At 33.5% G+C, this 13,012-nt stretch overlaps 1 protein-coding gene and 2 pseudogenes across 1 annotated transcript; 1 reads left to right on the top strand and 2 right to left on the bottom strand.

Moving 5' to 3' along the window:
* Positions 1–322: 322 nt before the first annotated feature.
* Positions 323–4,553, bottom strand: LOC146922472 (glycine-rich protein). The gene is made up of 4 exons (XM_085715382.1): positions 4,458–4,553; positions 953–1,056; positions 677–851; positions 323–565 (listed from the first exon to the last, which is right to left on the bottom strand). The coding sequence occupies exons 1-4, from the start codon at positions 4,474–4,476 to the stop codon at positions 531–533; spliced, it is 333 nt and encodes a 110-aa protein (XP_085571508.1). The 5' UTR covers positions 4,477–4,553; the 3' UTR covers positions 323–530.
* A 441-nt stretch (positions 4,554–4,994) lies between these two features.
* LOC146922471 (uncharacterized) lies at positions 4,995–6,091 on the bottom strand (annotated as a pseudogene).
* Positions 6,092–6,839: 748 nt separating this feature from the next.
* Positions 6,840–8,485, top strand: LOC146922470 (uncharacterized; annotated as a pseudogene).
* Positions 8,486–13,012: the final 4,527 nt, after the last annotated feature.

Below are 13,012 nucleotides of genomic sequence, written 5' to 3'. Positions count from 1 at the left end.
AGTGAGGACGAAGGAGGAAAGAATAGGTTTTGAATTTCAAATTTTGATGATTATGTTTTTTAATTTCGTCCCTATCCAAATTTGCGTTTTTGATTGTAGTCCCTCTACTAACCAGTTGCCAACTCATCAAGTGCCACATATTGATCCGTTAGCCGGCGATGCGATTTTTTTACGGAAACGGAAGGCAAGGACGAATGTCAAAAGGTTAAGTAAATACGGGGTAGTTTCGCAACAAAAAAAGATACGGAACTAAAACCAAAAACGCACAAACTTACATAGACTTTTTTCTTATTTAAGCCTACTATTTAAATAGCCTATGAGATTAAGCATGACAATACTATAAATTTGTATGACTTTTAGACACGGATTATTATGCAAGTTCATTGCTATAATGCTATTACAACCCATGTGCGCATATAGCTTGGAAGTCAGTATTCATATTTTCATATTACTATCAGTTGCATATTACATCAGAAAAAAGAGAGAGAAAAAACACCAACAAATATTGACAAATCGGATCTGTAACACACTTAGCCACAGCATGAGCCGCATGCAGGCAATGAACCTGAAAGTTCAATAGGGATTAAACATATTACCAAATATGGAAACTAGAAAAGCAAAATAAACAACATCTAAATAACCAAAATATCAAGGCATATAGAAAATATAAACTCACTATGATCACGTCCACGGATACTATCTAGCCCACGAACATTGTCAAGGCCACCACGAGGAGGTCCCCGAGGACCGCCACCATATGGTCCCCCACCACCGCCACCACCACCACCAGGACCTCCACCGCCATATTTCTTACCAGCAGAACCTTTCCGGTAGGCATCTGATTTTTCCATCTAATGGGTGATGAAAACATTGTAAGAATACATCAATTTGGTAACAAAACATCCATCATAAAATTAAAATCTATAATAGGGAACAAGAAACAAATTAATACCGAGAACATTGTAGCAAAAAACACGCCTATGAAGTTGACAATGGCCCAGAAAAAATCAGTGATTGTCTTGAGCCGCCATATTGATCGCTTTGATTTAACAGTACCTGCACACACAAATACCCACATTAATCATTTTGCAATGTCAAGAAATAATGTATATACAAGCTTCTCTTTGGATTCAATACACATGCTGAAAAACTGTCAAACATTGTACAGTATACTATCAAGTTCTAAAAGCACAACAGTGTAGCTGGTAACCATGATCAGAAGTTACAATCATTAACGCGGTCAAATCATGCAATAGCAGAGAGAACACAAAAATATCAGGCTAAACACTGTTCAGGCTAAACATTGTGTGCGATGAGGTTTACAACATCACACTCTTCTTTGAAACACTAGACAGGCACACACAGCAAACAAAAAAACAAATCAGCAGAAACAATAAGCATAATAGATTTAACGTGCCAGATCAGCTGACTAAATGAGCACTCAAATGCCAGATCAGCAGCCTTCACCGGAAAACAGTGAGAAAATGATGATGTGGGAGGGAAAGGGGGAAATGGGAGTGAAAAAGGGGTAGTTCATACTCCAAATCTGAATTCAACATTACATAGAAAGGTTTACAACATCAAATTCTCCCTTAAAACACTAAACAGGCACACAAAGCAAACGAAAAAAACAGATCAGCATAAACAATAAGCATAACAGATTTGACGTGCCAGATCAGCCGACTAAATAAGCACTCAAAAACCAGATCAGCAGCCTTCACTAGAAAACAGTGAGAAAATGATGATGCGAGAGGGAAAGGGGGAAATAGGAGCAATAACGATGTTATTGAAGGGGACATGCGAGCAATAATGAGCGTCATTCGTGGGAGAATATTATCAAGCTTAAAACAATGATGAAACATGGATGAAGAAGCAGGTACAAGATTAAGACGTAGGCAGGTTGGAGGTGGCAAACTGGTGATCAAGAATGTGTCTAATAATTTGATATTAGGTTTTATATTGGGCCCTGACTCATCGTTACAAAATCGACTTGTAAGGTGAGAGGCGCCACACTTTATAAGCTCATTCCAGGACATATCTTTATCCTACATAGGACTTGGGTATTTCCCGGTACACCCCCTCACGCCCAAATCACTTTTCATAGAAAAGATAGTGGAAACTCAGCTTAGGATTTTGACATGTAGCGAGAAGACTTGTAGATTGTGTAATAAGACGAATAAATCAGATGAGGGTTGTCAAATCACTAGAGGCAGATGAAGAACTAGAACCACTATGAGAGAAACTATTAAGAAAGATGAATTGGTTATAGGTATGATATATGGTAGAACATTATGGAGTCATTTAATCCATGTAGCCGACCCAACTTAGTGGGATAAGGCTTGGTTGCTGTTGTTGTCGAAAGAGTGACTGCAAGATCAAACTCAAATGCAGGTATGATAGTCATGTTTTGAGTCACAAAGGGAAGCAAAAGCAGAGAATACAATCCCAATGTGTATACTGTTAGGGAAGCATAGACAGAGAGAGCAGATAGCATCCAGAAATGGTCGGTGAAGAAGCACTCACTCATCAACATATGTGTTAAACAACAATGCTCATACTGTAGCTGATGTTCACTACGAACAAAGTTCTTGAAATAGGATTTCTACAGACGTCGGCTGTAGACATAAAGTTTAAACAGGTCCAACCATGCCCCAGCCACCATTGGAGCCGCCAGACGTTAACCAACATTGGCAGCCAGCAGGTCATTGCCGGAAAAGCCACTTAAGACTGGAAGAAACCATTTATATAACACATCCATAGATGATTTGGGTCTGGAGAATGAGACAGATGAAGTTACAGAACTGGATTCTGCAAAATGGGTCTCAAATGTCTACTTGACCTAATAGATCTGGCCCACACAATTATCTTAATATTTAGATTCACGATAGAAAAAATGGGGCGTTGCATACCTGCCAACTGAAATTATTGATCACATGGACCAAGCTTATGGAAATAGGAAAACATCTTGTAATTCAGAAATAGATGACCACTATCTTCATTCTCAAGCAAACTGGTGCTTTAGTTGAGTTGTCTTGTTAAGTTTTACAGTATTTGCTACTTTCATCCCCGAGAACAAGGTTATTTTGTTACTTTGAAAGGGGTGGCATTGTTGGATGAAGAACAAAAGCAAAATAGAGTTATTAGCATTAGTTAGGGTGGTTAGACAGCAGTTAGAGGGAATGTCATGTATAAATTGGATAAACTGATAAGGTGAGAATTATGAACATTTGATACGTACGTGTACTTTAACGAAGTGAGATTAATTTTGGAGGATCTCCTATTCACAATCATTCATTCAATGAAATTATGCTTTTCTTTTTGACTATTTCTATCAATTTTCTATTTCTATCTAGGTACCTCACAGTATTATTTTTTGCAGAAAGACGTAACATCAAGACAATCACCGGTATTCGGTAATATTAATACAAGAAAGCTTTTCATTCCCTAGTACATCTATTAAGAGTGTTCCCTTTAAGAAAATGACTTGAACACCCAAAGAGAGGCCACAAAGCCTACCCTGTTTGATAAATTGATATCAAATTTAAAAGTTTGGAGGTAAGCAGGTTAAGAAAAATACACAACCACACAGTCAACTATAGCCTTCCCCTACTCGGTATGCCCTGGAGATTAACAAAAAGAAATTGGCCAAAAAATTGAAACGACAGACCCTTGCTTCACCAATAACACCAAATAACTTACTCCAAGTTCCTTCATTATTAAAAACCACCTTCCCCCACAAATACTACCATTACATCGGACCTAAAGTAATCGAAAACAACGAAACTATTAACCTCAGAGAGAGATTTAAAACATGTCAACTTTCCACTACAGTACGTTGTCGTCTATTGCATCTTAAAAATTCCCAGTACACGCCGTTAAAAATGGAAACACCAACCAACCATAACCATTTTAAGTCAAAATTGAGCATCGCGATTTCAACAGAGATAAGACGTTTAACTAATTTGTTTCGGCAATTTAAATGCCTATGATTATTAACAACTGACTATGCCTTCTGCAGGCTCCAGCTTTAATGTAATTAACAATTCTATACAGAAATAAGATGTTCATGTACATATAAGATGCATGCAAAAAAGACCTCAACATAGAAAACTGGAAAATCTATGAAGCACGAACACTCCTCGGATTAGCCGTGTAGACACTACACCGACACATATAATTACACTAAATTATGTAATTTTCTCAAATTATTAACAGTGTCGGCGTGTCATTGCGGGTGTCCATATCCGTGCTTCAAATTCACAATATTAATATGATTCTTTAAATATAAGATTGTCGGCAACAATTGAAAATTGGGAATTTCAAACACAATCAAAAAATGATTGAATCAAAAAACATGAGATCAGAGATTCCATAATCAAATAAGCAAAACCTAACCCTAATCAGTGATAATCATAAATTAAAAGAAAGAATTGAAAGAATTGAGAAGAGGATGATACCTCGTTCAACGTAAGCCATGGAAGAAGAAAATTGCAGCAATTGAATTGAAAAAAAAAAGGAGAAATTCGTGATATCGCTCTCTATATTACAGTTATGGTCCTCGATTTTAATTTATTTATACGTGTGGACTAGATTCTAGAAGAGAACAAGATTCAAGGTAAATTCCAATGCCATACGGATTACGTGTTCGTGTACACGTGGCGTGCTCTAAATGGATGATAAAATCCAATGTGGCGTATCCTTTTTGAAATGACGTGCGAGCCTAGTATTGGCCAAGAGGTTCTTGAACCAAATTATATGTTGTCTTTGTAAGAAGAAAAAGAAAGAAAAAAAAAACACGCACTTAGGGACTATCAAAGTAAATGTTTTTAAAATCGTATCAAAGATCGAACCGTTGCGACCTTTGATTCTTGGTTCAACTAGTTTAAAATTCATTTTTATAAATAAATAACACATATAATACTATTTTTTATAAATAATTCATTTTAAATTGTAACTAATAAAACATAAATGCAGAAATTCATACAAAATTACACAAAAGCATCCATGACAAATACATTAAATAAATCCATGACAAAGACAAGTCTTCTTAATACAAGTCCATTCAAAAAAAAAAAAAAAAACAAGTTTTCTTAATACAAAATAAACTCAAGTCTCAAAGTTCAAACTTCTAATTCAAACATATTCTCATGCAATCAAATGATCAACCATGGATGTCTGTTGATTCATTAGCACCACTATAACTATTCACATCTTCTTGTGGAAATGAATCCAAATTAAGTCCTTCCTCTTCGACTCCATTGGTAAGTAGTTGTGCACCTAAACAATATTAAACAAATCATTAAGTTTAGCATATCAATAAACTAACCTACCATAATAAAAAAATGCACATAAGTAATATCTCATTCTCATTAAAACTTCATTGTCTAAACCAACTATGGGTGTTGATTCCTCATTGTAAAGAAAAGCTTCGATCTCATTGGAATCAAGAATAGGGGTAGAATTTGTTTCACCAGGGATCCAAAATTCAATGTCTTGTATCCTCTCATAGTCAATAGGATCATATGCTCCTTTTTTTTTTTTTTGAATGCTCTAACAAATGAGAAATATATCAATTGAGAAGTGGTATTCAAATGATAATATATAATGAAATGTAGAGGCTTGAAGGTCAAATATTTAAAATAATTACATACCTATTTTTTAAATGCAAGTTGTAATGCACAAACACAAGATCATTCAACCTTTGATGCTCCAATCTATTCCTCTTTTTTATATGAATTCTCTCAAAGACACTCTAATTTCTTCTACAACCAGATGATGAAGCAGTTTGACTTAGAATTTTAATTGCTCAAGCTTTCACCTTTGGCACACTATACCCAAAAATATTCCACCACATATCTAACAAAATCATAATCAATATGATAAAGTAAAGATGCACAATTTAAAACACATTATATAAGTTATACTTACTAGGACGCGTAATCTTAATAGACTTTAGTGCCAATGGTGTACCAAATTCACCATCCTTTTCACGATAACGTTTTGTAGCATTCAAGAATTCAGTTTGGTTATCCTCAACTTGTGAAGTGAACACATGAAGAAATCCTTCCATAACCTCCGGCTTTTGAGACATGTTATCCTTATCATATAAGAATCTTGTGGTACCTTCTTTGACTGAACCGCTTCTGGAAACCCTTGGTTGACGTTAGGTATGGATGATTTAGGTGATGACATGTATGTGTATTGAGAAGTAGCCACCTGCCATTTTTGTTTGTTTATTTTTCTTGAAGTACTTTATATTGCAGATTTTCACAAATACACGTTTATGCACTATATTGTCGTTGTCTTTAGATGAATAAGATTTGATTCAAGTTACAAAGCCAATGGGATTTTTATAGTTTTTACTCATTCAAGAACTTTCCTATTAAAACTTAGAGTTTCTGATTGATAAAAAACTAATCATGCACAAGTTTGATTTATGTGCTTCAAAAGTGCAATTCACAAGTGAAATTTAAGGATAGACTTTCATATTTTGTTATATTTTCTATATTTGATCAGGGAAGTCACAATTACCAACACAATTTAGAACAAGTTTGATTTATGTGTGTGAAAACTCCAATTCATATTTTGTTATATTTTCTGATTGATAAAAAACTAAAATTAACAAGTTTGAATTGTATATGGTTTTAGTGTTGTGCTTTGATTATTTTAGTTAATTAATTCAATAAACTATGACAACATGTAGAATATATTCATGTGTTGTTATATATGGCAGAAGATGTTGATATTGTAGGCGTAATAGTTTTGTAACCCTTTTGTAGATAGAAAAATCAATTGTTTCTTAAATTAACTTTAAGAAACAATGGATAAAAAAATGGATGTTTACCGAGCGATTTTCAAAGGAATATGAAAATGGAGTAGAAGAGTTTGTTAACTTTGCTTGAAACATGCCACGGTACCGCAATTGAATCATCTGTCCTTGCTTATGTTATTGTTATGGAAAGAGGGTTAATGGGGATGTGTTGCAAAATCATTTGCGAGGAACGAAATTGATTGAAGCTACACATGTTGGACAATGCATGGTGAGATGAGTAACAACAACGTTGATTTGGGGAATAATGAGACATACGAATCAAATGAATTTGACACAAATACATTTGACTATGATCGAGTTGACAAAATTGTAGATGTAGTTGAAGAAGATCTTCGGGATTGTCCCGAAATGTTTGAAAGATTGGTTAGTGATTCGGAGAAACCGTTATATGATGGTTGCATCAAATTCACAAGAATGTACGTAGTTTTGAAATTGTACATTATAAAAGCGAGAAATGGATGGTACGATAAAAACTTCACATAATGGTTAACCCTTTTGAAAGATATGTTGCCGAAGATAATATTCTTCCCAATAGAAACTACGAAGCCAAAAAAATGTTGTGCTCGATTGGCATGAGTTATGAAAGGATACACGCTTGTCCTAACGATTGCATTTTGTTTCGAAATGAATATGCATCGTTAAATGAGTGTCTTAAATGTAATGTCTCTCGATATAAGAAATAATTTATTCCTACGAAAGTCGTATGGTATCTTCCTATAATACGAGATTCGGTGCACATGTTTGGTAGTGAAGTTGATGCAAAATATTTGACATGGCACAAATATGATAGAATTAGAGATGGGAAGTTTTGACACGGCTGGCTGCATTCGCCATAGTGGGCTACAATTGATCATGATTATCACGATTTTGGGAAAGACTACGCTTGGCCTTTGTCCTGCGATGGAATGAACCCACATGGTTTTGAAAGTATCTCAAACACCATATGGCCTGTGATTTTGGTGATTTATAACTTGCCTCCATGGCTATGTATGAAGCGTAAGTTCATGATGTTGTCTATGTTAATTTACGGGCCTTATCAACCGGGGAATGATATAGATGTGTACTTGGCACCTTTAATTTACTGGAGGTTTATAATGGATATAAGAAAGAAAACTTCAATTTGAGGGTGATGTTGTTTGGCACCATTATTGATTTCCCGGCATATGGCAATCTATCGGGATATAGTGTTAAAGGTCGAAGTGTGTCCTACATGTGAAGAGAAAACTGATATGTTGCGGTTGGATAATTGTATGAAGAATGTCTTTTTCGATCATCGTAGATTCCTGCATTCTAATTATCGCTACCATGGGTGGAGAAAAGCATTCAATGGAAAACCGAGAAAAAGGTGTAGCTCCGGTTGCATTGACGAGTGATCAACTATTTGAAAAGGTGAAGGATATGAGCAATAAATTTGGCAAACCTTTTGCAAAAGATCTTGTTAAAAGTGGATGGAAGAAGAAGTCAATTTTCTTTGAACTCCCATATTGGAAGTCATTGTATGTAAGACATTTCCTTGATGTGATGCATATTGAAAAAAAGGTATTTGATAACATTATTGGTACGCTACTAAATGTACTTGGAAAGTCGAATGATGGCATTAATGCGAGGTTGGACTTGATCGATATGGGAATTAGAACTGAATTGACCCGGTGAACGATTGAAAGTGCACATTTTTACCACCTGCGGCTCATACTTTATCAAGAAAGGAGAAAAAAGTATTGTGTTAGTTTCTTCATGAAGTTAAAGTTCCAGGAAGGGTGCTCATCAAACAATAGTAATTTGGTATCTATCAAAGGCTTCAAGTTAAGGGGTTTGAAGTCTAATTATTGCAATGTTTTGATAGAACATTTGTTACCAATAGGTATATGTTCCATTTTGCCTAAAAACGTAGAAATTGTTGTAAATTTTGAGTATATTTCAAAAGTTTCAAATATTTTGTGTCCCGTATTTTTCAATTGAAAAATATAGAAAATTATTATCATATTATTAATTATAATATTTCACTTGATCTAATTCTTTTGACCTCATGGTTTTAACTTAATTAAGTCTAAGCATTTTATTCTCATTTGAAACGATCAATTCCTCTCAAAAGAAACAGTCAATTATAGGCACGTGGAATTTATTTTGCAACCGAAACATATTAAGAAGGCGAGTTACACTTTGATCATGAGTTACTTTTTATTTGAGAAGTTACTAGTGCCTAATATACTTTTTATACAGAGGTTACATTCCTTTTTATTTTTCAATATATATGACACCATTCTTTTCACATACATAGAAACCATGATGCACGTACGAAGAAAAGGCTGCACTTTTTCCATTTGTTTTAATCAATATTGAAACAAAAAAAAAAAAACAATTATCTCCATCCCTCACAAATTAATTCTGGGTTTCATCTTCCTGAATATATATATTCTTGTTAGTTCTATTTCCTCGATTCTACGTCGAGAATGGTATGTTAAATTCTCGGGGGATTAGCGTATAACTACGTGGAAAATCCTTAAGGATAGTGCGATCGGCACGTCTCGGTACTATCTCCTTTGCTTGTTCGTTCTACGGATCACGATAGTTGATTCGTAGCAGGTTTGATCTGGTGTTCAAAGATGTTGATAGAGTTGTGGTCGGTGATCTAATTCGACAACAATAACAAGAAAGATAAGTTTCATTGAAATCTCTTTTGTTTATATTTTATTGATTCTTTTATTTATATATTGATTATTATTTATAGACATAATTTATACCTAATTTTACAACAATCTTAAGGATTTTCATTTTCTAATGAAATTTGTTTGTGCCCTAATTCTTAGATCCACCGCCACGTTAGGTTTTGATCAAAGATTATGAAATTAATTGGTGTGAGATTGGATTATGGTGTACGGGAAGTGATTGGTGGCGGTGTCGTTTCTTGAAGTGACGTGGTCCATTCTAGACAAAATTTGATTAATGGTTTTTTGAGATGGTGAAAGATCAACCTATTCATGATGACATTGGCAATGGAACTTCTTATTCTTCAAAATTTTGTGCAATTTGTGATGCCATAATCCGAAGAAAAACAAATGTAATAGAGGAATTCATTTTATAATCACATCTGCCATGTTTATCAATTGAGTATCATATACTACATAGGCTTTGATACATGTTTGTCTTTCATCCTTATTTCCCTTTTAAGCAATGACTTTGGTTTTATACATGACACGGATGTGGGTTTCGGGCGTGGAAAAATATTGTGCTGCTAATGTTTTTGATTGATTTATGCTTATCATTTATTATTGGCTTTAATATGTTAAGTGATTATTGGTCTGAAGATACTTGAATCTTCTTCAATATGCATGAGATCTCGAATTATTTTTTGTTTTGTTTTATTCTAGCAGCACATGTTAATATTCTTGGGTATGAAGCATGAAATGTATCTTTAAATAAATAAAAAGGAATTTTGATATTGAAATGAACTAGTGTAGTCTTTATCCTCACTTGGTAAATAAATTTATCAATTTTTTTGGTGTTTGATATATGTGTAAATTGTTTGTGAATAAAGTTATTGTAATGTTTATGCCATATATGAGAATTTAAATGATAGAAAGCCATAAGTATGTATTCTTTCAAATGTACTTACTTGGTGATAATTGTGAATGTGATCTTTTGTGATTGGGTCAATGTTAACGTATATATATCTTCAATAAGCTTTTCAAAACCGGAAATTTTGTGAATATAAATTCTTGAGATATTTCTCCTTCAATTTGTGTAAACATGTGCTATATGGATCTCTGGCTTGATAATTTATTCATGAACTTATTTTAAACCGTGTCATTAAGATAGAGTATGAGAAGATATATTGAATTGAAATTATATGGCAAATTATGATAATGACATTGAGAATAAATTTGAGTTTGGTCATGTATGTCTCTGAGTGTTGCATATTCTTTGTACATATGTATGATTTTAATGTCTTAATTTGAGGATTTTACCTTACGGTTTAGAGGTGAACTCGACATGAGATATTTTAATGATAAATTTGTGAAAAATATATTATGGATAATCCATTGTATTCAAATAATACAATGAAGTTAATGAAATTTGTACATATGAGAAAATATATATTTATGAGATTTATTTTTATTATGGAATCACTTGAAAATTATTCAAGTACACCTTTATAATAAATCCACACATAAACTTATATTTTTCAATATGGGGGTATTGTCACTTGATTATTATTCAAGTAGACTTGTATAATAAATTCACACATTGAGTTATATTTTCTCAATGTGGGGGTTTGTCGCTTAGACTTTATCTAAGTAGATCGATGAAGTATATTAAGGAAGTCGTTTGACACTTATGAAACATTGTTTAGAGTTGATGAACCATTGTATCAAAATAATACAATGATAATTGAAATTGAATTCCAATGAGAATAAATCAAAATTAAAAAATTATTTTATGAGATGTTGTCGCTTATTCAAGCAGACTTTTGTATAAATATAATTATAGAGATCATGTTTATTGTTATAGATTTTGATAAATATATGAGGTTGATTGACTTAGAGACGTCTTAGTCAATCTTATATGATGAAAGAAAATTGTCTTCATCATTTGTGTATAAAGTAGCTGCTAAACAAAGCCCCTTGGGATAAAATAAATTGTGTACATCGAGGGGATTGGTACTTAAGCCACTCGAAATTAATAAGTGATGGGAACCCAACCTTTGTGATTGGAGATCCCATGAATAAGGTTCATATGGGTAAGAACAAGTCACTTATTAGTTCTGCTAGCACCAAAAATTAGTTAATTAATTTTTGTTCTTGTCCCTTTCTTATGGTGTGTGTGTGAGAAGTGCTAGACAACCTTTGCATTATTGAGAGGATAAGCCTATAAAGCTTTTAATGAATTTCATATCCTATAAAGCTTTTAATGGGGCCGCTTGTATGAGATCTTGATGAAATCTCTAGAGCACTCCTGAAATAATCCAGGCACGTGCACGGTCTATTAGCGCACCAACAACGCCAACGGCAACAATTGTGGGGGTGTGATGCGAATGGTATACCGCTAACATACGCCAAGTGATTTTGGTTCATATAGCTTGCTGCACCAACTTCAATGTGTGTTAAGTATTATCATTCTAGGGCTGGTTCATATACCTTGCTACACCGGTTTGATGCATCACATCTAAGATGTTAACCCAGAAGTCCTTTTTCTAATTTCTTTCAAACTTTTGAAATATGTGGGGGATTGTTGTAAATTTTGAGTATATTTCAAAAGTTTCAAATATTTTGTGTCCCGTATTTTTCAATTGAAAAATATAGAAAATAATTATCATATTATTAATTATAATATTTGACTTGGTCTAATTCTTATGGCCTCATGATTTTACCTTAATTAAGTTTAAGCATTTTATTCTCATTTGAAACAGTCAATTATAGGCACGTGGAATTTATTTTGCAACCGAAACATATTAAGAAGGAAGTTACACTTTGATCATGAGTTACTTTTTTATTTGAGAAGTTACTAGTGCCTAATATACTTTTTATACAGAGGTAACATTCCTTTTTATTTTTCAATATATATGACACCATTCTTTTCACATACATAGAAACCATGATGCACGTACAGAAGAAAAGGCTGCACTTTTTCCATTTGTTTAATCAATATTGAAACAAAAAAAAACAATTATCTCCATCCCTCACAAATTAATTTTGGGTTTCATCTTCCTGAATATATATATATATATATATATATATATTCTTGTTAGTTCTGTTTTCTCGATTCTACGTCGAGAAGGGTCTCGTTAAATCTGGGGGATTAGCGTATAACTACGCGGAAAATCCTTAAGGACAGTGCGATCAACACGTCTCGGACTATCTCACTGCTTGTTCGTTCTAAGATGTTGATAGAGTTGTGGTCGGTGATCTAATTCAACAACAATAACAAGAAATATAAGTTTCATTGAAATCTCTTTTTTAAGCAATTTATTAGACTATGGGCTCTCACTAGTTCTCACGAGACATTTAAGAAAAAGAAAAAATAATTAAAGGAAAAAAGAAAAAAAATGTATTCAAAAGATAAGTTTTTATACTTTTATAATGTTGATTACACACACTCTAATATATTTTTATTATATTTAATTTTTTTAAATGTTTAGAGAAGTCGGTAGTTAGCATTTCTCTTATATTTTCTATCACTCGG

Source organism: Medicago sativa, chromosome 5 (assembly GCF_051527215.1).
Source record: "Medicago sativa cultivar Bolivia chromosome 5, Bolivia_mono, whole genome shotgun sequence".
NCBI classification, from domain to species: domain Eukaryota; kingdom Viridiplantae; phylum Streptophyta; class Magnoliopsida; order Fabales; family Fabaceae; genus Medicago; species Medicago sativa.
Note: the sequence above shows the minus strand (reverse complement) of the source record. Positions and strands in the feature narration are given on the sequence as shown.

Excerpts from the sequence above, each read along its gene's own strand:
- LOC146922472 (XM_085715382.1), bottom strand. Across the intron at positions 852-952 it reads TTTTTGCTACAATGTTCTCG|ATGGAAAAATCAGATGCCTA; the intron begins GTATTAATTTGT and ends ATCACCCATTAG. Across the intron at positions 566-676 it reads TATCCGTGGACGTGATCATA|GTTCATTGCCTGCATGCGGC; the intron begins GTGAGTTTATAT and ends TTGAACTTTCAG.